Raw genomic sequence first — 27,569 nt, forward strand, 5'->3', positions numbered from 1 at the left:
AGTGCACTCACTAACACTGGACTCCGCCCCTCTACGTAACACGTAGCCAATAGCAGTTTACGCCACTTTAGCGGGAGAATTCATTTCTGAAGAGTTGTGTATCATTGTTTTCTTGTAACTAACTGTAAAGCAGAGGTTTGCTTGACTAAACAGGTATGTATGAAACACACATTTATGCCTTATGTTATCTTTCCAACATATTGTCACAAGCTAGTTGGTTGTTATAGACGATGAGATGAAAATGTTGAAATGTTCAAGGTAGCTTCACTAATTTGGGCTAACTAGCTACACTAACGTTAGCTAACAGTTAACGTAATGTATCTATCTGAACTAACAATGACTTGTATAAACTCATCATTGGTATAAACCCATACATCTCATTGATCTGAATTAACTATTCAAGGGCCATGTACACTGAATGGAAGTAATATATAGCTATGTTATGTAAATCTGTTATTTAACTAGCTGCCTTTTACTAATCAGCTGCTTACTAGAACATTGATTAGTTAGTTAGCTAGCTGAATAAGGGGTTACAGTAGGGAAGAAAAGCCTGCATACCCAGGACCACTAGTACTTGTTCTCCAGGGGGCTCAGGGTTGGCCACCCCTACCCATAAGCCCTCTTATAGATATGAAATGATTTGATCAAATATTACAAACATCCCCTCACACAGACAGGATGCGTCGCTCAGGGGCCCCCAGCCAGGTCTTTGGTAACATGGCAAAGAAGCCCCGGTTCATCCCTCCAGGAGCCTCACTGGCTGGTCCTCCTGATCCCCCTGTGGGTACCCTGCTTGAACTGGAGCCTCTGGCCCCTAAACTCGCCCTGGGGAACGTGCTCAACAAGGTGAACACACGGTCCACTTCACTTTCATCCTTAGCCACAAATGTGACCCCTATTACTATTGTAGTAATTAAGCATAGGAGTCATATTGGAGCTACTTCTCTCTCTAGCCGATGTGAGTAAGACCTTTAACAAATGAACATTCACAAGGCCGCAGGGCCAGACAGATTACCAGGATGCGTACTCAGAGCATGCACTGACCGGCTGGGAAGTGTCTAAAGTGACATTTTCAACCTCTTCCTGACCCAGTCTGTAATACCTACGTTTCAAGCAGACCACCATAGACCCTGGGCCCAAGAACGCCAAGGTAACCTGTCTAAATGACTATCGCCATGTAGCATCTGTAGTCATGAAATGGTATGAAAGGCTGGTCATGGCTCACATCAATACCATCATCCCAGACACCCTGGATCCACTCCAATTCGCATACCTCCCCAACAGATCCACAGATGACACAATCTGTATTGCACTCCACACTGCCCTTACCCACTTGGACAAAAGGAACACCTACGTGAGAAGGCTGTTCATTGACTACATCTCAGCGTTCAACACCATAGTGCCCTCCAAGCTCATCACTAAGGTATGGACCCTGGGACTGAGCATCTCCCTCTGCAACTGGATCCTGGACTTCCTGTCAGGGCGCCCCCAGGTGGTGAGGGTAGGCAACAACATCCGCCATGCTCACCCTTAATATGGGGGCCCCTCAGGGGTGCGTGCTTAGTCCACTCCTGTACTCCCTGTTCACCCACGACTGTGTGAGTGCGCACGACTCCAACACCATTAAGTTTGCCGGCGACATAACGGTGATAGGCCTGATCATCGACAACAATGAGACATCCTATAGGGAGGAGGTCAGAGACAACAACCTCTCCCTCAATGTCAGCAAGACAAAGGAGCTGATGGTAGACAACAGGAAACGGAGGGCCGAGCACACCCACATTCACATCGACAGGGCTGTATTGGAGGGGCTGCATCACCGCTTGGTATGGCAACTGCTTGGTATCCGACCGCATGGAACTACAGAGGGTAGTGAATACGACCCAGTACATCACTGGGGCCGAGCTCCCTGCCATCAAGGACCTCTATGCCAGGCGGTGTCAGAGGAAGGCCCTAAAAATGTTCAGACTCCAGCCACCCAAATCATCAACTGTTCTCTCTGCTACCGTATGGCAAGCACTACCAATGCACCAACAGGACCCTGAACAGCTTCTAGCCCCAAGCCATAAGACTGTTAAATAGTTAGTTTAAAAAAACTGTTCAATGGTTTACATTTACATTGTAGTCATTTAGCAGACACTCTTATCCAGAGCTACTTAGTGCATCCATCTTCAGATAGCTAGGTGAAACAACCACACATCTCAGTCATAGTAAGTACATTCTTCCTGAAAGTAGCTATCAGCAAAGTCAGAGCTAGTAGGGGGTGTTAGTTAACGAAAGGCTTTTTTTTGTCAACGTCTCGTTACTCATTGTGTATCTATTTTATTATTACGTGTTTTCTCTATTATTTCTCTGTTGTGAAGTAAGCATTTCACTGTTAGTCCAGACCTGTTTACGAAGCATATGACAAATAACATTTGAATTGATTTGACTTCATCCAAGACTGTGCAAAAGGGTTTCACTCATACTGCGACATGTGGACCTTCTCAGACCTATCTAACAGTTCTCCTTCCTTGCAGGTCCAGAGGAGCCTCTCAGCCCCTGCACCGCCCCTTGCCCTGCCTGTGAAGGCCTTCAGCCTGGCTAAGAGCAGCCCCCAAGCTCCAGGCCTGTCCAGAGCTCTAGCCAGGGTGCTGGGTGCAGCAGATGGTAAGAAGAATGAGCTAGAGCCTGAAGACCCTTCCTTTACAGAGGAGAACACTGGAGACCCAGCTGGTGAGTCAGACATGGGAGGTGGGGTGGGTTGTGGTGGTGGCACAGTAAACGTTGCCATTGAAACCAGGTATTCCTGGTGGAGATCTAATGCATTCAAATGTGGAGCAGTACTTCTGGTAAGCTTTGGATTTACTCTCTGTATGTCAAAAGCAGAAATCCTGGTGATGAAAATCACTGATTATAAAGCAACAAAGTTACTGCTAACCAACGATGATGGTAAGAATAGTCAGGAACATTTGGTGTGCCATAAGCGAAATGCAGTTAATTAACTATGTAGCATATATTGTTTACATTTCACTGCTGTTGCTAAAGATGTTCTAAAATATTGTTTGAGAAATGCTGGGATTTTGTATAGGTTAACAATTGAGTTTAAGACCCAAAAAGGTGAGGCACGGGTAGAAACTGTATTTTGCCTAATAAAATAGGGATATTTTTTATTTAAACAGGCAAGTCAATTAAGAACATACAGTGCCTTCAGAAAGTATTCAGACCCCTTGACTTTTTCCTCACTTTGTTACGTTACAGCCTTATTCTAAAATGGATGAAATAAAAACAAATCCTCAGCAATCTACACACAATACCCCTTAATGACAAATCGAAAACAGGTTTTTCAAACATTTTCTAAATTTATACAAAATGTAAAACCGATACCTTATTTACATAAGTATTCAGACCTTTTTCTATGAGATTTGAAATTGAGCTCAGGTCCATCCTGTTTCCATTGAACATCCTTGAGATGTTTCTACAACTTGGAGTCCACCTGTGGTAAATTCAGTTGATTGGACATGATTTAGAAAGGCACACACCTGTCTATGTAAGGTCCCACGGTCAAAGGAATTGTCCGTAGAGCTCCGAGACAGGATTGTGTCGAGGCACAGATCTAGAGAAGGGTACCAAAACATTTCTGCAGCATTGAAGGTCCCCAAGTACACAGTGGCCTCCGTCATTCTTAAATGGAAGAAGTTTGGAACCCTCAATACTCTTCCTAGAGCTGGCCGCCGGGCTAAACTGAGCAATCAGGGGAGAAGGGCCTTGGTCAGGGAGGTGACCAAGAACCTGATGGTCACTCTGATAGAGCTCCCGAGTTCCTCTGTGGAGATGGGAGAACCTTCCAGAGGGACAACCATCTCTCAGGCCTTTATGGTAGAGTGGCCAGACGGAAGCCATTCCTCAGTAAAAGGCACATGACAGCCTGTTTGGAGTTTGCCAAAAGGCACCTAGAGATTCTCAGACCATGAGAAACAAGATTCTCTGATCTGATGAAACCAAGATTGAACTCTTTGGCCTGAATGCCAAGTGTCACGTCAGGATGAAACCTGGCACCATCCCTACAGTGAAGCAAGGTGGTGGCAGCATCAGGCTGTGGGGATGTTTTTCAGCGGCAGGGACTGGGAGACTAGTCAGGATCGAGGCAAAGTACAGAGAGGTCTTTGTTGAAAACCTGCTCCAGAGCTCTCAGGACGTCAGACTGGGGTGAAGGTTCACCTTCCAACAGGACAACAACCCTAAGCACAAAGCCAAGACAACACAGGAGTGAATTTGGGACAAGTCTTTGAGTGGCCCAGCCAGAGCCCGGACTTGAACCTGATCAAACATCTCTGGAGAGACCTGGAAATAGCTGTGCAGCGATGCTCCCCATCCAACCTGACAGAGCCTGAGAGGATCTGCAGAGAAAAATGTGAGAAACTCCCCAAATACAGGTGTGCCAAGCTTGTAGCGTCATACCCAAGAAGACTTGAGGCTGTAATCGCTGCCAAAGGTGCTTCAACAAAGTACTGAGTAAAGGGTCTGAATACTTATGTAAATGTAATATTTCAGTAAAAAAGAAATCTAAATTGGCAAACATTTCTAAAAACCTGTTTTTGCTTTGTCATTATGGGGTATTGTGTGTAGATTGATGAGGAGAAAACTGATTTCATCAATTTTAGATTAAGGCTGTAACGTAACAAAATGTGGAAAAAGACAAGGGGTCTGAATACTTTCCGAAGGCACTGTATACTTATTTACAATGACAGCCTAGCAAGAGGCAAAAAGGCTAAACTTTCCAGTTTGAGTGTGTTTTGCAGCTTGTTCCAGTCGCTAGCTGGAGCGAACTGAAAAGAGCAACGACCCAGGGATGTGTGTGCTTTGGGGACCTCTAACAGAATGTGACTGGCAGAACGGGTGCTGTGTATATATATTTGTATTGTTTTATTTAACCTTTTATTTAGCTAGTCAGTTAAGAACAAATTAATATTTTACAATGATGGACTACCAAGCCCTCCCCTAACCCGGACGACACTGGACCAATTTGTGCGCCGCCCTATGGGATTCCCGATCACGACCGGTTGTGATACAGCCCGGGATCGAACCAGGGTCTGTAGTGCCTCTAGCACTGAGATGCAGTACCTTAGACCGCTGCACCACTCGGTAGGGTTGCAGTAGGTATCTCAGATAGGGGGGAGTGAGGGCATCAACCAGTGGGCCTTGCACCGGGTATACAGAGACGGACAGTTTACAGAGTGCCGTGATGTGTCCTATAAGGAGCATTGTTGGCAAATCTGAAGGCCGACTGGTAAAGAACATCTAGCTGCTCGAGAGTACCCTTACCTGCTGATCTATACATTTCTTCTCCGTAATTTAGCATGGGTAGGATGGTCATCTGAATCAGGGTTAGTTTGGCAGCTGGGTGAAAGATGAGTGATTACGATAGAGGAAACCAAGTCTAGATTTAACCTTTGGGTTATTTCCAATGTGGTCCTTGATGTAAAAGACAGGATAAGATGCTACGACCTCCGACAAGACATCAAACATGCAAAAGGACAATATAGGAGGAAGGTGGAATCCTATTACATCGGCTTCGACGCTCGTCGTATTTGGCAGGGCTTGCACACGATAACAGATTACCTAGAGAAACAGCCACGAGTTGTGTAGCGATGCAGAACTCCCAAACAAGCTCAATGCCTTCCGTGAAAGCCCCTGTTTTTCCAGATGACTGTGATCTCGCTCTCCGTAGCCGATGTGAGTAAAACGTTTAAACAGGTTCACAATCACAAGGCCGGAATACCAGAGCGTGTTCATCAAAGCATGGCAGACCAGCTGGCAAGTGTCTTTACAGAAATGTTCAATCTCTCCTTGTCCCAGACTGTAATGCCAACATGTTTCAACGCACCACCATTGTCCCTGTTCCCAAGATCTCCAAGGTAACCTGCCTAAATGACTGTAGTCATGTGGCACTCACATCTGTAATTATGAAGTCCAAGGCTGGTCATGACACATATCAACACCATCATCCCAGACACCCTAAACCCACTCCAATTCACATACCATCCCAACAGATCCACAATCTTGCACTTCACACTGCCCTCTTCCACCTGGACAAGAGGAGAAATAACTGACAATGCTGTTCATAGACTACAGCTCAGTGTTCAACACCATAGTCCCCTCCAAGCTCCTCACCAAGCTAGGTACCCTGGGACTGAACCCCTCCCTCTGCAACTTAACCACAAAGCGCTACAGAGGTTGGTGCGGCAACCCAGTGCATCACTGGGGCCATGCTCCCTACCATCCAGGACCTCTATATCAGGCGGTATCAGAGGTAGGCCTGAAAAATTGCCAAAGACTCCAGCCACCAGTTTACTCTGCTACCGTCTGGCTGTATTGGAGCACCAGCTCTCGGACCAACAGGCCCAGTTAAAAAGCTGTTCATTTTTGTCAGCCTGATTTAGGCCTTAGCCGATACTCGTTGGTGTATTTTAATTATGACTACAAATTCAAGTATTTTTAATTTGCCAACCCTAACGTGTGCCTGGACTTGTAATTTTTTATGCCACTTAACATTTGTGGTTATAATTCTTCCTTAAAACCAAGATAATGTATATGCTGCTTTAGAAAGGAAATGCAGCAAACCAACATCGCCTTTCTAAGGTGAGCGACACTTAGTCTATCCATTTAGGACTGGCAGGGATGTATTTAATGCTCTGACTTGGGCTTCAGTGAAACAAACACACACTGAATGAAGCCTAGCCAACTGTAACAAGCCTATGTTTTAATGACAGCAGGTCCAGCATTATGCAAATGAGCGTGGGTAGTGCAGCGGCAGCGCGAGGCAGATTAGAGCTGTGCCTGGGATCAGTGAGCACACGCGCTCTGTCCCCCCTCCCTCTCAGAGCAACTAGTGCCTCTGTCTCCTCTCCTTTCTCCGCTTTTCACTAGTTTTTCGCTCATTCTGTTGTTCCCGTCCGCGGATGATTCGTGTGTTTCTCTTTGAGAAGTAGCTCTGATTTTTCCTTTGTGTCCATTTTTTTATCGCGCATTCGCACGGACTCGCGCTGCGCGCACACCGCTCCGGTTAAACCAGCGCCGTTTCCTCTTTTCTAGTTAAACGGAAATAAGAATAAAGAAAATGCATCTTTACAATTTCATCGGTATTTCCCCATGTAAGCACACATATTCCCCCCGTATGTTAGTATTTGGTGTATAGCAGTTAGAACGAGCGCTGGTTTGAGGTTTAGAGAGACCGGGCTGTAAGTAGGTCGGGCTGGGTTTAAGCGGCTTTAGCCTGCGTCAGCCTAAGCTGGGAGGAATTCACCCAAAGCCCTCCGCGGTAGGCGGGGGCCTAAACGAGGCTGGCCTAGTTAAGCCTGATTCTTATTGTTGCCCGTGTGTGTTGTGTAACACAGAGCAGAGAAGACCTCGGATGAGAGAGAGTACATGCGTTAGACAGAGACTGTGTTTGATTGAGAATTCATGAAGGGGGAGAAAGAAGAGGGACAAGGAAGAGAGTGAGAGTTAAACCAGTATTAGCCTGAGCCTCATCACAGAACAGAAAGAAAAGGAAGGTAGAGAACCAGACCAAATCTCAAAAGAAGGAGAGGAAAAGAAGCAAGATATTGTGTTGAGTTAGTGCTGGTGTCTAGGCCTGGCTCGGTCCAGTCTGGTTCCCTGGGCTATGTTCTAAGATGGCGTCTGGGTCCGTCTACATGTCGTCCAGTATGGTGGGTAAGGCTCGCTCCTCCAACTTCACCCTGTCTGAGAAACTGGACCTGCTGAAGCTGGTCCGCCCACACATTCGCATCCTGGAGGAGCACACCAACAAGCACGCTGTCATCGTGGACAAGAACAAGTGCTGGGACACAGTGTCTGAGCAGTACAACGTCCTGGGGGGGGACAGGCCCCCCCGCACTGCCCAGGGCCTACGCACCCTCTACAAGAGGCTGAAGGAGTCGGCCAAACAGGAAGTTATGCAACGGAGACACGCCCAGCCAGAGTACAGAGGAAGTATATCTGAACCAACGAGGAGAGTGATGGAGATGATACCTCACCTTTTCCATCACGGCGCTATCCACCATGATAAAGACCCAGCGACGATGCACAGGTGAGACACGCACACACACAGGCTGCTCTGTAGAGCTCTACGAGAGGGGAGGGGCTGGTCTACTAGTAATTAGAGGGGAGGGGCTGCTCTGTAGAGCTCTACTAGTAATTAGAGGGGAGGGGCTGCTCTGTAGAGCTTTACTAGTAATTAGAGGAGAGGGGCTGCTCTATAGAGCTCTACTAGTAATTAGAGGAGAGGGGCTGCTCTGTAGAGCTCTAGTAATTAGAGAAGAGGAGAGGGGCTGCTCTGTAGAGCTCTACTAGTAATTAGAGGAGCGGGGCTGCTCTGTAGAGCTCTACTAGTAATTAGAGGAGAGGGGCTGCTCTGTAGAGCTCTACTAGTAATTAGAGGGGAGGGGCTGCTCTGTAGAGCTCTACTAGTAATTAGAGGGGAGGGGCTGCTCTGTAGAGCTCTACTAGTAATTAGAGGGGAGGGGCTGCTCTGTAGAGCTCTACTAGTAATTAGAGGGGAGGGGCTGCTCTGTAGAGCTCTACTAGTAATTAGAGGGGAGGGGCTGCTCTGTAGAGCTCTACTAGTAATTAGAGGAGAGGGGCTGCTCTGTAGAGCTCTTACTAGTAATTAGAGGAGCGGGGCTGCTCTGTAGAGCTCTTACTAGTAATTAGAGGAGCGGGGCTGCTCTGTAGAGCTCTTACTAGTAATTAGAGGAGAGGGGCTGCTCTAGAGCTCTACTAGTAATTAGAGGAGCGGGGCTGCTCTGTAGAGCTCTTACTAGTAATTAGAGGAGCGGGGCTGCTCTGTAGAGCTCTTACTAGTAATTAGAGGAGAGGGGCTGCTCTGTAGAGCTCTACTAGTAATTAGAGGAGCGGGGCTGCTCTGTAGAGCTCTTACTAGTAATTAGAGGAGCGGGGCTGCTCTGTAGAGCACTTACTAGTAATTAGAGGAGCGGGGCTGCTCTGTAGAGCTCTACTAGTAATTAGAGGGGAGGGGCTGCTCTGTAGAGCTCTACTAGTAATTAGAGGAGAGGGGCTGCTTTGTAGAGCTCTTACTAGTAATTAGAGGAGTGGGGCTGCTCTGTAGAGCTCTACTAGTAATTAGAGGGGAGGGGCTGCTCTATAGAGCTCTTACCAGTAATTAGAGGAGAGGGGAGGGTCTGCTCTGTAGAACTGAACACAGAGCTAACCTCAATCAGTTTACACATGCACACACTCCTCATGCTCACACTCTTGACCTCAGAACAGCCTCAATTCGTCAGGGCATGGACTCTACAAGGTGTTCCACAGGGATTATGGACCGTAGTTGTGTCTGGTTGACTGGATGTCCTTTGGGTGGTGGACCATTATTGACACACACGGGAAACTGTTGAGCGTGAAATACCCAGCAGCATTGCCGTTCTTGACACATACAGGTGCACCTGGCACCTACTACCATACCCCGTTCAAAGGTTCTTACATTTTATGTCTTGCCCATTCATCCTCTGAATGGCACACATTCTCAATTGTCTCAAGGCTTTAAAATCCTTCTTTAACCTGTCTCCTCCCTTTCATCTACACGGATTTCAGGTGGATTTAAAAAATGTCATCAATAAGGGATCATAGTTTTCACCTGGATTCACCTGGTTAGTCTGTCATGGAAAGAGCATTTGTTCTTAATGTTTTGTATACTCAGTGTATAGTTTATTATTATATGATAGTTCCAGCTTTAACTGAGACAACAAGCACAATATGAGTTTACAGCACCTTACACGTCATGTTTACAGCACCTTACACGTCATGTTTACAGCACCTTACACGTCATGTTTACAGCACCTTACACGTCATGTTTACAGCACCTTACACGTCATGTTTACAGCACCTTACACGTCATGTTTACAGCACCTTACACGTCATGTTTACAGCACCTTACACGTCATGTTTACAGCACCTTACACGTCATGTTTACAGCACCTTACACGTCATGTTTACAGCACCTTACACGTCATGTTTACAGCACCTTACACGTCATGTTTACAGCACCTTACATGTCATGTTTACAGCACCTTACATGTCATGTTTACAGCACCTTACATGTCATGTTTACAGCACCTTACATGTCACGTTTACAGCACCTTACACGTCACGTTTACAGCACCTTACACGTCATGTTTACAGCACCTTACATGTCATGTTTACAGCACCTTACATGCCACGTTTACAGCACCTTACACGTCATGTTTAATGCACCTTACACGTCACGTTTACAGCACCTTACACGTCGTGTTTACAGCACCTTACACGTCACGTTTACAGCACCTTACACGTCACGTTTACAGCACCTTACACGTCACGTTTACAGCACCTTACACGTCACGTTTACAGCACCTTACATGTCACGTTTACAGCACCTTACACGTCACGTTTACAGCACCTTACACGTCATGTTTACAGCACCTTACATGTCACGTTTACAGCACCTTACACGTCACGTTTACACACACGTCACCCCATTCACTCTGTCCAGTTCGAAATATATTTGAGTTGTGGAGACGAGTCTATCAAACCCGCTTTTCAAGAGGCAGAAAGTCAACAATCTGGTCAATTCACATTTTAAACGTAGGAGAGGTATTAGCCCACAGTAGGAGAATGCATTCTTTAGCAAAGTATGAGATGGTCATGAAAAGGGTTTTAGAAGAATGTTTTTGACCGTCCCGAAGACCGGTTGTGTTTCTACACACCTGGTCTTCTACACCTGCATTGCTTGCTGTTTGGGGTTTTAGGCTGGGTTTCTGTACAGCACTTTGAGATATCAGCTGATGTAAGAAGGGCTATATAAATACATTTGATTGATTGAATACTCTCAATTCCCCCACCTAGTGCCACTTATACATGTATGGCTGTAGTAATAAAGCTGTATTATTTTCCATATTGTCTCTGCAGGGGGTGATGTATAATAACGATACAGTAATAAAGCTGTATTATACTGTTAATCTGCAGGGTGATGTATAATAACGATACAGTAATAAAGCTGTATTATACTGTTAATCTGCAGGGTGATGTATAATAACGATACAGTAATAAAGCTGTATTATACTGTTAATCTGCAGGGTGATGTATAATAACGATACAGTAATAAAGCTTTATTATACTGTTTATCTGCAGGATGATGTATAAGCATGACTCTCCCATGGAGCAACCTGGCAGCAGCTCTTCCCTCCCAGACTACCCATCAAACCCCGTCACCCACCACCTGGACCAGGATGTGGTCAGGCTGGACCAGGATGTGGTCAGGCTGGACCAGGATGTGGTCAGGCTGGACCAGGATGTGGACGTGAAGCCTCCGCCAGACCTGACCATCCTCTCCACGCGTGTGGGGGTGGTGCTAGGAGAGGGGGCGGAGGAGGAAGATGAGGAGTTGGGCAGTGTCCATGGTTATGACGGCTCCCTCTCGCCCTGCCCATCCTCCGTCGTCCTGCCCCTCTCCACCTCACCCGTTCCACTGCAACGTGACCTTTACCCTCATGACCACTACCCCCGCCGTGACCCTGACAGGCTCCGTCCCCTTCAGCTGGCCAAGGAGGAGCACGAGCAGGTCATGACCAATCACAGAAAGATGGGCGTATACCTGGAGGAGAAGAGGGAGGGGCTAAAGAGGAAGCAGGAACTGGAGGAGGAGCTTCTGAGAGCAAAAATCAAAGTAGAGAAACTGAGGGCAGCCAGGCTGAGGCATGGACTTCCACTGCCCCTATAACTAACACACCCATGGCCTGACTGGACTGACCATGTGGAACTCAGGAGGATGCTCTGAATTGTTTGTATTTCTGTGTTGAATGTTTAGCGTGTGGAAGAGGGGTTTGGTCTGAGAAATAATGTTTGTGTGATGAACAGTGAGTTTGAGGGAGGATTTAAAGGTCCAATGCAGCCTTCTCTATCTCAATATGAAATCATTTCTGGGTAACAAACAACCTTACTGTGATTGTTTTCCATTAAAATGGTCAAAAAGAAACAAATAGATTCTTAGCAAAGTTCAATTTCTCAAGTAAGAATTTTGCTAGGATTGTCTGCGAGTGGTCTGAGTAGGGAGGGGAAAACTGAAAACAAATGGTTATTGGCAGAACAGTTTGGAACTCTCTTTCTTATTGGTCTATTAACACATTTATGGTGATGTCACCAGGCAGGCCAAAACTCCATCCCACCAAAACAGGCTGAAATTTCACGCTAAAAAGGCATTATCATAATTTTCACAATTTCACAGTATTCCAATCTCATAGTGTGGAAATATACAGTACCAGTCAAAAGTTTGGACACACCTACTAATTCAATTGTACTATTTTCTACATTGTAGAGTAATAGTGAAGACATCAAAACTATGAAATAACACATATTGCACCAAAAAAGTGTTCAACAAATCAAAATATATTTTAGATTCTTCGAAGTAGCCACCCTTTTGTCTTGATGACAGCTTTGCACACTCTTGGCATTATCTCAACCAGTTTCATGAGGAATGCTTTTCCAACAGTCTTGAAGGAGTTCCCACAAATGCATACCAGTTGTTGGCTGCTTTTCCTCCACTCTGCAGTCCAACTCATCCCAAACCATCTCAATTGAATTGAGATCGGGTGATTGTAGAGGCCAGGTCAGCTGATGCTGCACCATCACTCTCCTTCTTGGTCAAATAGCCCTTACACAGCCTGGAGGTGTGTTTTACGTCATTGTCCTGTTGAAATACTAATGATAGTCCCACTAAGCGCAAACCAGATGGGATGGCGTATCGCTGCAGAATGCTGTGGTAACCATGCTGGTTAAGTGTGCCTTGAATTCTAAATAAATCACAGATAGTGTCATGAGCAAAGCACCATCACACCTCCTCCTCCATGCTTCACGGTGGGAACCACACATGCGGAGATCATCCGTTCACCTACTCTGTGTCTCATAAAGACATGGCGGTTGGAACCAAAAATCTCACATTTGGAATCAGACCAAAGGACATATTTCCACCTGTCTAATGTCCATTGCATGTGTTTCTTGGCCCAAAAAATGATCTTCTTATTGGTGTCCTTTAGTAGTGGTTTCTTTGCAGCAATTGGACCAGGAAGGCCGGATTCAGACAGTCTCCTCTGAACAGTTGATATTGAGATGTCTGTTACTTGAACTCTGAAGCATTTATTTGGGCGGCAATTTCTGAGGCTGGTAACTCTAATGAACTTATCCTCTGCAGCAGAGGTAACTCTGGGTCTTCCTTTCCTGTGGCGGTCCTCATGAGAGCCAGTTTCATCATAGTGCTTGATGGTTTTTGCGACTGCAATTGAAGAAACTTTAAAAGTTCTTAATGTTCCCTATTGACTGATCTTCATGTCTTAAAGTAATGATGGACTGTCGTTTCTCTTTGCTTATTTGAGCTGTTCTTGCCATAATATGGACTTGGTCTTTTACCAAATATGGCTATCTTCTGTATACCACCCCTACCTTGTCACAACACAACTGATTGGCTCAAACGCAATAAGAAGGAAATAAATGTTTTAACAAGGCACACCTGTTAATGGAAATGCTTTCCAGGTGACTACCTCATGAAACTGGTTGAGAGAATGCCAAGTGTGTGCGAAGCTGTCATCAAGGCAAAGGGTGGCTACTTTTGAAGAATCTAAAATATATTTTCATTTGTTTAACACTTTTTTGGTTACTATATGATTCCATATGTGTTATTTCATAGTTTGGATGTCTTCACTATTATTCTACAATGTAGAAAATAGTAAAATAAAGAAAAAACATTGAGGAGGTGTGTCCAATCTTTTGACTGGTACTGTATATAAAACACAGGGAAATCTAGTTTTTGACTGCACTGGGCCTTTTGAACCGTGTATTTGCGTAAGGAAGTGTGTGTTTTGAGGGAGGATTTAAATGGTGTGTTTACGTGTGGAACGGTGTGTGTGGTGACTACTGTTGAGCTATGACTGGAGCAAAAGACAATACAGATCTCTGCTTTTGTCAGACGAGAGGCGCTACAATCACTGGTTTTAAAACTGGTACTATTTTGACTGGTTTCATTTGGTTCAAAACCCTGTGTTGCTTTACCATCCCATTAGGAGGGAAGATGATAGATGATGAGGAGGGGTTTAGATGGGGGTGTTGCTGTTACAGTGGTGTGATGTTCTGTGTTTGTTGTTCACATCTTCTGTGATTTCATTGTTTTCTATTAAAATAGTTTTTCTAAATAGGTTTTGTGCTTTATCATCTCTTCCCTTCTCCAACCTCCCCTTCTCTATCCCTCCCTCTTCCCCTCTTTTTTAGCCCCTCGCCCCCATATACAGTGCCTTGCGAAAGTATTCGGCCCCCTTGAACTTTGACCTTTTGCCACATTTCAGGCTTCAAACATAAAGATATAAAACTGTATTTTTTTTGTGAAGAATCAACAACAAGTGGGACACAATCATGAAGTGGAACGAAATTTATTGGATATTTCAAACTTTTTTAACAAATAAAAAACTTAAATTGGGCGTGCAAAATTATTCAGCCCCCTTAAGTTAATACTTTGTAGCGCCACCTTTTGCTGCGATTACAGCTGTAAGTCGCTTGGGGTATGTCTCTATCAGTTTTGCACATCGAGAGACTGAAATGTTTGCCCATTCCTCCTTGCAAAACAGCTCGAGCTCAGTGAGGTTGGATGGAGAGCGTTTGTGAACAGCAGTTTTCAGTTCTTTCCACAGATTCTCGATTGAATTCAGGTCTGGACTTTGACTTGGCCATTCTAACACCTGGATATGTTTATTTGTGAACCATTCCATTGTAGATTTTGCTTTATGTTTTGGATCATTGTCTTGTTGGAAGACAAATCTCCGTCCCAGTCTCAGGTCTTTTGCAGACTCCATCAGGTTTTCTTCCAGAATGGTCCTGTATTTGGCTCCATCCATCTTCCCATCAATTTTAACCATCTTCCCTGCCCCTGCTGAAGAAAAGCAGGCCCAAACCATGATGCTGCCACCACCATGTTTGACAGTGGGGATGGTGTGTTCAGGGTGATGAGCTGTGTTGCTTTTACGCCAAACATAACGTTTTGCATTGTTGCCAAAAAGTTTGATTTTGGTTTCATCTGACCAGAGCACCGTCTTCCACATGTTTGGTGTGTCTTCCAGGTGGCTAGTGGCAAACTTTAAACGACACTTTTTATGGATATCTTTAAGAAATGGCTTTCTTCTTGCCACTCTTCCATAAAGACCAGATTTGTGCAGTATACGACTGATTGTTGTCCTATGGACAGAGTCTTCCACCTCAGCTGTAGATCTCTGCAGTTCATCCAGAGTGATCATGGGCCTCTTGGCTGCATCTCTGATCAGTCTTCTTCTTGTATGAGCTGAAAGTTTAGAGGGACGGCCGGGTCTTCGTAGATTTGCAGTGGTCTGATACTCCTTCCATTTCAATATTATCGCTTGCACAGTGCTCCTTGGGATGTTTAAAGCTTGGGAAATCTTTTTGTATCCAAATCCGGCTTTAAACTTCTCCACAACAGTATCTCGGACCTGCCTGGTGTGTTCCTTGTTCTTCATGATGCTCTCTGCGCTTTAAACGGACCTCTGAGACTATCACAGAGCAGGTGCATTTATACGGAGACTTGATTACACCCAGGTGGATTCTATTTATCATCATTAGTCATTTAGGTCAACATTGGATCATTCAGAGATCCTCACTGAACTTTTGGAGAGAGTTTGCTGCACTGAAAGTAAAGGGGCTGAATAATTTTGCACGGCCAATTTTTCAGTTTTTTATTTGTTAAAAAGGTTTGAAATATCCAATAAATTTCGTTCCACTTCATAATTGTGTCCCACTTGTTGTTGATTCTTCACAAAAAATTACAGTTTTATATTTTTATGTTTGAAGCCTGAAATGTGGCAAAAGGTCGAAAAGTTCAAAGGGGCCGAATACTTTCGCAAGGCACTGTATCTCTCCTCACCTCTCCTCTTCGGTCTGGACTCAATATGAGGTTATCTTCACTGTAAGAGTGAATGTGTAATTCAGACCCTGCCTGCAGGTAGCTTTTACACTTCACTAGTGAAGAAGTGAGGTAAAGCACGGATGCAGTGATGCCTAAGAACTACAGTAACTATACAGTCCTAATATGGTAATTTTTGAGGAGACTGGATTAAATGTTTCTCTGTAAGGCAAGGGAGACCCTCTATAGAGAGAAATATAGTGAAATGGCTTGGACAGCCTCTTGCGGCCCAGGGCTGATGTCTCATCCTGGGCATGGCGCTGTAGGAAAGTCCCAGGCTGCAAGTAGAGTGGAGGCCTCAGTGAAGTAGCAACCTCTGCTGGTGAACATGTGAACTGCCACTCAGCAGATCTTGCATAAAACCTTAGTGAATCATCATTTGAGATTTGTGTACACACGCAATTCACATTTTTCTAAATTGTATGTTGCTGCTGTCAATAACAGAATTGAAAACAAATGTATTTTAAAGAGCAATTCAAAGTCTTGGTTCAGAGTGTAGTATTTTATTATTAGGAGCCCCGTTAGCTACTGCTGAAACAGCAGCTACTCTTCCTGGTGTCCACACAAAACATGACATAATACAGAACATTAATGGACAGAACTACATACATTTAAAATAGGAATTCACGCTTTCATACCTTCCTGCTTTAGCTTATATAAAAGACCAATCAGTATCTTGTACTGAAAAAGAGTTGAGCTTCTTGTCTCCACTGGTGTTTGTTCCAGTATATTTAGAGTTTGCAGGCTGGTGTTTGTTCCAGTATATTTAGAGTTTGCAGGCTGCTGTTTGTTCCAGTATATTTAGAGTTTGCAGGCTGCTGTTTGTGTGAGCAGTAATGTGTGTGTTAATGCTCTGATTATTTGTGTTGATCTTTTTGGGGTTTCAGATGTCAGATGTTCCCCACAGAGTCCAGCAGGAGGGTGTGGTCCACGTGTGGTCAGGGCAGGGTCCGGTAGCGGTGCTGGTTCTGATGGGCCGCGGTACTTCAGTGTGATGTGGTGTAAAGCCAGTGGGAGGAAACACAAACGCTGGCAGGGAGACGCTGTCCTGGTGACACGAGGGCGTACCGCCACGCTTAAAGACATGGAGGGCAAGGACATCGGCAAGGGTGAGTGTGTGCGCATTTTAGGTTTCCCCAAACACAGATTAAACATAGTCCTTGACTAAAAATCATGCTCAATGGAGAATTCTGATTTGAAAGTGGTTTTAGTCCAGAACTAGGGCTAATCTGTGGCCAGGAGACCGGCCCTGAGAGGGTTATTTTCCTAGTGCATCGGAGAGTGATTCAGATTGTGTGTGTGTAGGTAGTGGCTATAAGGTATCAGAGCTGGCATCGCTGGGTGAAGGAGAGACCTTGATGATAGGAGCTAAACAGGTGGAGGTGATGGGACTCATATCAGAGCTGGACTACAATAAGGGCCGCTGTTTCCTTGACGTCCATGTGGAGAAGGAGGAGCCTAAGATATCAGCTCCTCCCCCCACACGATGCCCAGCTTCCAAACCGTTCTGCCGTCCGACGCTATTGGGCGGAGAGACTGATAGGGGAGTGGCCAAGCCTCAGGAGGAGGGGCCCTGTAAACCACGCCATGACCCTCTAGCACCAGGTAAATACACAGACATACAGAACACACTCTCTCATCACACACACACATGAAGTTACACATTCTCACACACTTCAAACACACCACACTCATCATCTCTCTAATGGTGTGTGTAGGAGCCATTGTCATGCCCCGGCCCTCAACCAATCACCAGTGGGCGTATAACAAGGCAGGCCTCCCACTGGTGGATGTGGTGGTTGACCCCTACTTGACCGCTCACCTCCGACCCCACCAGCGAGACGGCTTGCTGTTCCTCTACGAGTGTGTCATGGGGATGAGGTAATAGGAGATGTGTGTCTGTTCATGATGAATCCTCTGATCACTCCAAAATGTAATGTTGTGTTCCACAAGGCTCTGTGCTGGGGCTGCTATTTATTTACTTTGATTGATTATGTGTGTGTGTGTGTCAGGGCTACATGTAGGTACGGTGCTATCCTGGCAGATGAGATGGGTCTGGGTAAGACTCTCCAGAGCGTGGCTTTGACGTGGACGCTGCTAAAGCAGGGCCCATACGGCGGGAAGCCGGTTGCTAAGCTTGTGCTGGTGGTTGCCCCCGGCAGCCTGGTGCAGAACTGGGGGGCGGAGTTTAAGAAGTGGCTCGGCCGTGAGAGGATCAGCGTCTACACTGTTAACCAGGTAGGGTGTGTTTGATCAGCGTCTACACTGTTAACCAGGTAGGGTGTGTTTGATCAGCGTCTGTTAACCAGGTAGGGTGTGTTTGATCAGCGTCTACACTGTTAACCAGGTAGGGTGTGTTTGATCAGCGTCTGTTAACCAGGTAGGGTGTGTTTGGTCAGCGTCTGTTAACCAGGTAGGGGTGTGTTTGATCAGCGTCTGTTAACCAGGTAGAGGTGTGTTTGATCAGCGTCTACACTGTTAACCAGGTAGGGTGTGTTTGATCAGCATCTACACTGTTAACCAGGTAGGGTGTGTTTGATCAGCGTCTGTTAACCAGGTAGGGGTGTGTTTGATCAGCGTCTGTTAACCAGGTAGGGTGTGTTTGATCAGCGTCTGTTAACCAGGTAGGGGTGTGTTTGATCAGCGTCTACACTGTTAACCAGGTAGGGGTGTGTTTGATCAGCGTCTGTTAACCAGGTAGGGGTGTGTTTGATCAGCGTCTACACTGTTAACCAGGTAGGGTGTGTTTGATCAGTGTCTACACTGTTAACCAGGTAGGGGTGTGTTTGATCAGCGTCTGTTAACCAGGTAGGGTGTGTTTGATCAGCGTCTGTTAACCAGGTAGGGTGTGTTTGATCAGCGTCTGTTAACCAGGTAGGGGTGTGTTTGATCAGCGTCTGTTAACCAGGTAGGGGTGTGTTTGGTCAGCGTCTGTTAACCAGGTAGGGTGTGTTTGATCAGCGTCTGTTAACCATGTAGGGGTGTGTTTGGTCAGCGTCTGTTAACCAGGTAGGGGTGTGTTTGATCAGTGTCTACACTGTAGGGGTGTGTTTGATCAGCGTCTGTTAACCAGGTAGGGTGTGTTTGATCAGCGTCTACACTGTTAACCAGGTAGGGTGTGTTTGATCAGTGTCTACACTGTTAACCAGGTAGGGTGTGTTTGATCAGCGTCTGTTAACCAGGTAGGGTGTGTTTTGATCAGCGTCTGTTAACCAGGTAGGGGTGTGTTTGGTCAGCGTCTGTTAACCAGGTAGGGGTGTGTTTGGTCAGCGTCTGTTAACCAGGTAGGGGTGTGTTTGATCAGTGTCTACACTGTAGGGGTGTGTTTGATCAGCGTCTGTTAACCAGGTAGGGTGTGTTTGATCAGCGTCTACACTGTTAACCAGGTAGGGTGTGTTTGATCAGTGTCTACACTGTTAACCAGGTAGGGTGTGTTTGATCAGCGTCTGTTAACCAGGTAGGGGTGTGTTGGATCAGCGTCTGTTAACCAGGTAGGGTGTGTTTGATCAGCGTCTGTTAACCAGGTAGGGTGTGTTTGATCAGCGTCTGTTAACCAGGTAGGGTGTGTTTGATCAGTGTCTACACTGTTAACCAGGTAGGGTGTGTTTGATCAGCGTCTGTTAACCAGGTAGGGGTGTGTTTGGAGGAAGAGGGGGAGTGTGTTTCCCTGTAGTGCTGTTTCTGATCCATATGGTGGTGTGTGTGTGTGTTCCGTGTTGTCATTAGGACCACAGGGTGGAGCTGTTTGCAGCGTCTCCTCTCCACAGTGTATTGGTGATCAGCTATGAGATGCTGCTCCGCTCTCTGGAGGTGGTGAGTTGGTTCACAGCAGCTTATCTAACAGGGGGAAGTACCAGTGTTACAACACTGTTGAATTACACCTCAACTCCTAAATGACACAGATTAGGAGTACGATGGATGATACACTCATGGGACATCATAACGTTCTGTGTGTGTGTGTGTGTGTGTGTGTAGGTACAGAAGCTGGAGTTTGGGCTGGTGATCTGTGATGAGGGTCACAGGTTGAAGAACAGCAGCATCAAGACTTCCTCTGCCCTCAGTGGTCTCAGCTGTACACGCAGAGTTATTCTGACAGGTACACACACAGCCCTCTGTTTTATTGACCGTATACTTTCTCCTAGTGTTTTCTGATATATTGTGTGTGCTGTACTGTAGGTACTCCTGTCCAGAATGACCTGCAGGAGTTCTATGCCATCATAGAGTTTGTGAACCCGGGCATTCTGGGGTCGTCTGCTGCCTACAGGAAGGTGTATGAGGAGCCAATCCTCCGCTCCCGACAGCCCATCTGCACTGAGGTACATTACCCATCTACATTCTCTATCTCTATACCTCTACACTATCTCTATTGTACGCTCCCGACAGCCCTCCTGCACTGAGGTACATTACCCATCTACACTCTCTATCTCTATACCTCTACACTATCTCTATTGTACGCTCCCGACAGCCCTCCTGCACTGAGGTACATTACCCATCTACACTCTCTATCTCTATACCTCTACACTATCTCTCTATTGTACGCTCCCGACAGCCCTCCTGCACTGAGGTACATTACCCATCTACACTCTCTATCTCTATACCTCTACACTATCTCTCTATTGTACGCTCCCGACTGCCCTCCTGCACTGAGGTACATTACCCATCTACATTCTCTATCTCTATACCTCTACACTATCTCTCTATTGTACGCTCCCGACAGCCCTCCTGCACTGAGGTACTGTCCCCATCTCTTTCCCTCCCTTCATTCCTTCTCTATATCTCTCCCTGTAGGAGGAGAGAGTTTTGGGGGAGGAGCGAGCGGCTGAGCTCTCTCGTCTGACTGGTCTGTTTATTCTGAGGCGGACCCAAGAGATCATCAACCGCTACCTGCCGCCTCGTCTTGATTGGACAGTGTTCTGTAGCCCCTCCCCCTTGCAGCAGGAACTGTACCAGGCTCTCCTCTCGCACCGTGTCATCCGAGCCTGTCTACTGGGGTCGACACAGACACAGACTCACACACACCTCGCCTGCATCACCAGCCTGAAAAAGCTCTGCAACCACCCAGGACTGCTCTACTCCGCTGTACAGGTATGACACATAAAGACATGATGAAGATGATGACAACAATGATGATGGTGATGATTGTGTGTTCCAGGAGCGTTCTGATGGCGGCTCAGCAGAGGGTTCTCTGTATGAAGGGCTAAGAGGTGTCTTTCCAGAGTCTTACTCTTCTGGGGGCTTCAGTACAGCTGACTCAGGGAAACTACTGGTCCTGTCTGACCTACTGACCACTATTCGCCACCTCAGCCCTACTGACAGGTCTGTGCGTGTGTCTGTGTGTGCGTGTTTGTATGAAGTTCGTCAAGGGATTCGGCCACACTGGCATTGGTTTGTTGACACCATACGGATCCTATTACATTACTAGATGGGCTGTCATAAACCCTCAAAGTTCCAGAATGGGGTGAAATGGCAGCCATATTGGCCAAGGAGAAATCCAAACCTGTCTAATTGGAATGAATGGCAGTAGAGGCAGAATCCAGATGTTTCTTATAGAGGAAAATAAAAGAGACGCATGTGATATCAGAAATAGTGTAATAGAATAATTTTCTACCTAAAATATTGTCATATAATTATAAAAACAATTTATATGGATTTTATACACATTTTCTGTATAAATAGCCTTTGAAATATATGTAAACAGACCATAAATGTCAACATTTTAGTTTTCTTGGAAAGCTGTGAGTTATATGACACAATATCAGTACTTGTTGCATTTACAACTTGTCTCAGTCCCATCATCAACTGATTGACTGTGTTGTTTCAATGTAATGTTGGCATATTGGCAGTTAATTAGAAACATTTATAGAATCATTCCTCTAAAACTGGCTGGCTAACAAACACAGAGCAGATAAATTCTTAAAATGCATTACTTTATACAATATCTTATCACAACATCTTATCACAGAACTCCCTGACCAACATGGCTGACCTTTAGACCATCATAAGAAGGTTCATGTCCAGTCTAGTATTCCAATTCTATGGTTGACACACTCATATGCTGGCACATAACCGTGAGATGATCTTGATCGTGTGTGTGTGTGTGTGTGTACAGGGTGGTGTTGGTGTCCAACTACACTCAGACATTAGACCTACTCCAGGACCTGTGTGTCCACCTGGGCTACACCTACTGTCGCCTGGACGGCAACACCCCCACCATCCAGAGGCAGCGATTGGTGGACAACTTCAACAGCCCTCACTCCGCCCACTTCCTCTTCCTCCTGAGTTCTAAAGCCGGAGGGGTGGGGCTTAACCTGATCGGCGCCTCCCACCTGGTCCTGTACGACATCGACTGGAACCCTGCCAACGATATACAGGTACACACACACACACCACCATTAGTGTATGTTTCGTTCACATCTGAAACACACATGTACACGTTACTGGTCGGTCAGTACCTGCTATGCTCTTGGAGGAGTGATGATGAGGAAGAGGCCTTCCTCCTGATGTGATAGTTGGGCTGATGTGTGTGTGTCTGTCCCCCTCCAGGCAATGGCACGAGTGTGGAGAGACGGACAGAAGAAGACTGTTCACATCTACCGCCTGCTCACTGCAGGTACCATAGAGGAGCGTATCTTCCAGAGGCAGGTGTCCAAACAGGGGCTTTCTGGGACAGTGGTGGACCTGGGGAAAGGGGCGGAGCACACCAGCTTCTCCTCCAATGAGCTGCGAGATCTCTTCAGCCTGACGGACACACCCTGTCTCACTCACGACCTGCTACACTGCAGCTGCAGTATGGACGGATCAGCCCCAGGTAATATATATATATATATATATCACGCCCGTTGTCTGCTTGTGTTTTTATTTAATGTGTTTCTTGTGTGTATTATAGAAGAAGGCGAGGATAAGGCGCCTGCGTCTGATAGGCCGTGTCAGCTGGGTCGTCAAGGTGACCGTGGTGGGGCGGGGCAGAAGCATCTGAGCATGTCAGAGCTGATGCAGTGGAGACACTTTGCAGGGGACACACACACCTTCAGAGATGCTTACCTGGACCACGCACGAAACCACATCTCCTTCGCCTTCCAGTCCACCATCTCACACACCACTCAGTAACACAGACACACACACACAGGCTTTCCACAAATGTCCTCATGCAGAGACCAAAGAAGTGTCCCTTTCTGAGAAACATTGGACTATGTTATTCTTTCTTTATATTTTCTACTGTTTTTACAGTTTGATAGAAGAGAAAGTGTAAACTATGGAATAAACTGCTAAGTTATACTGCGTATTCTGTCTTTTTTTCTGTTTCAGAAATAACAAGATGAATCATACACTGCAGATGAATCATACACTGCAGATGAATCATACACTGCAGATGAATCATACACTGCAACTGCAGATGAATCAAACACTGCAACTGCAGATGAATCAAACACTGCAGATGAATCAAACACTGCAGATGAATCATACACTGCAGATGATTCAACCAGCAGATGAATCAAACACTGCAACTGCAGATGAATCAAACACTGCAGATGAATCAAACACTGCAAATGAATCATACACTGCAGATGAATCATACACTGCAGGTGAATCATACACTGCAGATCAAATCAAATGTTATTTGTTACATGCGCCGAATACAACTGGTGTAGACCTGACCGTGAAATGCTTACTTACATGAATCAAACGCTGCAAATTAATCAAATCAAATTGTATTGGTCACATACACATGTTTAGCAGGTGTTATTGCCGGTGTAGTGAAATGCTTGTGTTCCTAGCTCCAACAGTGCAGTAGTATCTAAACACTGCAGATGAATTAAAACACTCCATTAAAACCTGTGTTTGACTTATAGGAATGGAGAGGTGGAAATTACTTCTGGAATGAGAGGAATCCAGCTGTGTGAGTGTGTCCATGTCAACTGTTTCATTCTTGGCAAAGTGTGTTTCCACTGTCTTTAACTGTTTCATAAAGGTATATATTATCTGAGTTATAGTCCAGGACCACACACACAGCAAGGCTGGCATGAAGGACATGTGTACACACAACACCACCCTGGGAGAGCCAGACTCAGTACTGTAGTTACTACTGGTAGAGATGGAGCCTCAGTACTGTAGTTACTACTGGTAGAGATGGAGCCTCAGTACTGTAGTTACTACTGGTAGAGATGGAGCCTCAGTACTGTAGTTACTACTGGTAGAGATGGAGAGTCTCAGTACTGTAGTTACTACTGGTAGAGATGGAGAGCCTCAGTACTGTAGTTACTACTGGTAGAGATGGAGAGCCTCAGGACTGTAGTTACTACTGGTAGAGATGGAGAGTCTCGGTACTGTAGTTACTACTGGTAGAGATGGAGAGCCTCAGTACTGTAGTTACTACTGGTAGAGATGGAGAACCTCAGTACTGTAGTTACTACTGGTAGAGATGGAGCCCTAGTACTGTAGTTACTACTGGTAGAGATGGAGAGCATCAGTACTGTAGTTACTACTGGTAGAGATGGAGAGCATCAGTACTGTAGTTACTACTGGTAGAGATGGAGCCTCAGTACTGTAGTTACTACTGGTAGAGATGGAGAGCCTCAGTACTGTAGTTACTACTGGTAGAGATGGAGAGCCTCAGTACTGTAGTTACTACTGGTAGAGATGGAGAGCCTCAGTACTGTAGTTACTACTGGTAGAGATGGAGAGCCTCAGTACTGTAGTTACTACTGGTAGAGATGGAGCCCTAGTACTGTAGTTACTACTGGTAGAGATGGAGAGCCTCAGTACTGTAGTTACTACTGTTAGAGATGGAGAGCCTCAGTACTGTAGTTACTACTGGTAGAGATGGAGAGCCTCAGTACTGTAGTTACTACTGGTAGAGATGGAGAGCCTCAGTACTGTAGTTACTACTGGTAGAGATGGAGAGCCTCAGTACTGTAGTTACTACTGGTAGAGATGGAGAGCCTCAGTACTGTAGTTACTACTGGTAGAGATGGAGCCTCAGTACTGTAGTTACTACTGGTAGAGATGGAGAGCCTCAGTACTGTAGTTACTACTGGTAGAGATGGAGCCTCAGTACTGTAGTTACTACTGGTAGAGATGGAGAGCCTCAGTAATGTAGTTACTACTGGTAGAGATGGAGCCTCAGTACTGTAGTTACTACTGGTAGAGATGAAGAGCCTCAGTACTGTAGTTACTACTGGTAGAGATGGAGCGCCTCAGTACTGTAGTTACTACTGGTAGAGATGGAGAGTCTCAGTACTGTAGTTACTACTGGTAGAGATGGAGCCTCAGTACTGTAGTTCCTACAGGTAGAGATGGAGCCTCAGTACTGTAGTTACTACTGGTAGAGATGGAGAGTCTCAGTACTGTAGTTACTACTGGTAGAGATGGAGAGCCTCAGTACTGTAGTTACTACTGGTAGAGATGGAGAACCTCAGTACTGTAGTTACTACTGGTAGAGATGGAGCCCTAGTACTGTAGTTACTACTGGTAGAGATGGAGAGCATCAGTACTGTAGTTACTACTGGTAGAGATGGAGAGCATCAGTACTGTAGTTACTACTGGTAGAGATGGAGCCTCAGTACTGTAGTTACTACTGGTAGAGATGGAGAGCCTCAGTACTGTAGTTACTACTGGTAGAGATGGAGAGCCTCAGTACTGTAGTTACTACTGGTAGAGATGGAGAGCCTCAGTACTGTAGTTACTACTGGTAGAGATGGAGAGCCTCAGTACTGTAGTTACTACTGGTAGAGATGGAGCCCTAGTACTGTAGTTACTACTGGTAGAGATGGAGAGCCTCAGTACTGTAGTTACTACTGTTAGAGATGGAGAGCCTCAGTACTGTAGTTACTACTGGTAGAGATGGAGAGCCTCAGTACTGTAGTTACTACTGGTAGAGATGGAGAGCCTCAGTACTGTAGTTACTACTGGTAGAGATGGAGAGCCTCAGTACTGTAGTTACTACTGGTAGAGATGGAGAGCCTCAGTACTGTAGTTACTACTGGTAGAGATGGAGCCTCAGTACTGTAGTTACTACTGGTAGAGATGGAGAGCCTCAGTACTGTAGTTACTACTGGTAGAGATGGAGCCTCAGTACTGTAGTTACTACTGGTAGAGATGGAGAGCCTCAGTAATGTAGTTACTACTGGTAGAGATGGAGCCTCAGTACTGTAGTTACTACTGGTAGAGATGAAGAGCCTCAGTACTGTAGTTACTACTGGTAGAGATGGAGCGCCTCAGTACTGTAGTTACTACTGGTAGAGATGGAGAGTCTCAGTACTGTAGTTACTACTGGTAGAGATGGAGCCTCAGTACTGTAGTTACTACTGGTAGAGATGGAGCCTCAGTACTGAAGTTACTACTGGTAGAGATGGAGAGTCTCAGTACTGTAGTTACTACTGGTAGAGATGGAGAGCCTCAGTACTGTAGTTACTACTGGTAGAGATGGAGAGCCTCAGGACTGTAGTTACTACTGGTAGAGATGGAGAGTCTCAGTACTGTAGTTACTACTGGTAGAGATGGAGAGCCTCAGTACTGTAGTTACTACTGGTAGAGATGGAGAACCTCAGTACTGTAGTTACTACTGGTAGAGATGGAGCCCTAGTACTGTAGTTACTACTGGTAGAGATGGAGAGCATCAGTACTGTAGTTACTACTGGTAGAGATGGAGAGCATCCGTACTGTAGTTACTACTGGTAGAGATGGAGCCTCAGTACTGTAGTTACTACTGGTAGAGATGGAGAGCCTCAGTACTGTAGTTACTACTGGTAGAGATGGAGAGCCTCAGTACTGTAGTTACTACTGGTAGAGATGGAGCCTCAGTAATGTAGTTACTACTGGTAGAGATGGAGAGCCTCAGTACTGTAGTTACTACTGGTAGAGATGGAGAGCCTCAGTACTGTAGTTACTACTGGTAGAGATGGAGCCTCAGTACTGTAGTTACTACTGGTAGAGATGGAGAGCCTCAGTACTGTAGTTACTACTGGTAGAGATGGAGAGCCTCAGTACTGTAGTTACTACTGGTAGAGATGGAGAGCCTCAGTACTGTAGTTACTACTGGTAGAGATGGAGAGCATCAGTACTGTAGTTACTACTGGTAGAGATGGAGAGCATCAGTACTGTAGTTACTACTGGTTAGATGGAGCCTCAGTACTGTAGTTACTACTGGTAGAGATGGAGAGCCTCAGTACTGTAGTTACTACTGGTAGAGATGGAGAGTCTCAGTACTGTAGTTACTACTGGTAGAGATGGAGAGCCTCAGTACTGTAGTTACTACTGGTAGAGATGGAGAGCCTCAGTACTGTAGTTACTACTGGTAGAGATGGAGAGCCTCAGTACTGTAGTTACTACTGGTAGAGATGGAGAGCCTCAGTACTGTAGTTACTACTGGTAGAGATGGAGAGCCTCAGTACTGTAGTTACTACTGGTAGAGATGGAGAGCCTCAGTACTGTAGTTACTACTGGTAGAGATGGAGAGCCTCAGTACTGTAGTTACTACTGGTAGAGATGGAGAGCCTCAGTACTGTAGTTACTACTGGTAGAGATGGAGAGCCTCAGTACTGTAGTTACTACTGGTAGAGATGGAGAGCCTCAGTACTGTAGT

At 45.7% G+C, this 27,569-nt stretch overlaps 1 protein-coding gene across 2 annotated transcripts; it reads left to right on the forward strand.

Annotated features, from left to right (window-relative positions):
- Nucleotides 1-37: 37 nt before the first annotated feature.
- rad54b (RAD54 homolog B) lies at nucleotides 38-23,263 on the forward strand. Of its 2 annotated transcripts, XM_029743140.1 has the most exons (15): nucleotides 38-153; nucleotides 674-846; nucleotides 2,520-2,715; nucleotides 16,876-17,097; nucleotides 17,294-17,593; nucleotides 17,707-17,869; nucleotides 18,001-18,226; nucleotides 19,715-19,801; nucleotides 19,964-20,084; nucleotides 20,165-20,304; nucleotides 20,777-21,073; nucleotides 21,141-21,304; nucleotides 22,098-22,359; nucleotides 22,532-22,796; nucleotides 22,875-23,263. In XM_029743140.1, exons 2-15 carry the CDS (start codon nucleotides 679-681, stop codon nucleotides 23,093-23,095), a joined length of 2,832 nt encoding a protein of 943 aa, XP_029599000.1. In that variant the 5' UTR covers nucleotides 38-153; nucleotides 674-678; the 3' UTR covers nucleotides 23,096-23,263. The 2 variants fall into 2 exon arrangements, with proteins under 2 accessions (XP_029599000.1, XP_029599001.1); XM_029743141.1 differs by lacking the exons at nucleotides 38-153; nucleotides 674-846; nucleotides 2,520-2,715 and adding an exon at nucleotides 7,950-8,071.
- Nucleotides 23,264-27,569: the final 4,306 nt, after the last annotated feature.

Source organism: Salmo trutta, unplaced genomic scaffold, assembly GCF_901001165.1.
Source record: "Salmo trutta unplaced genomic scaffold, fSalTru1.1, whole genome shotgun sequence".
Lineage (NCBI taxonomy): Eukaryota > Metazoa > Chordata > Actinopteri > Salmoniformes > Salmonidae > Salmo > Salmo trutta.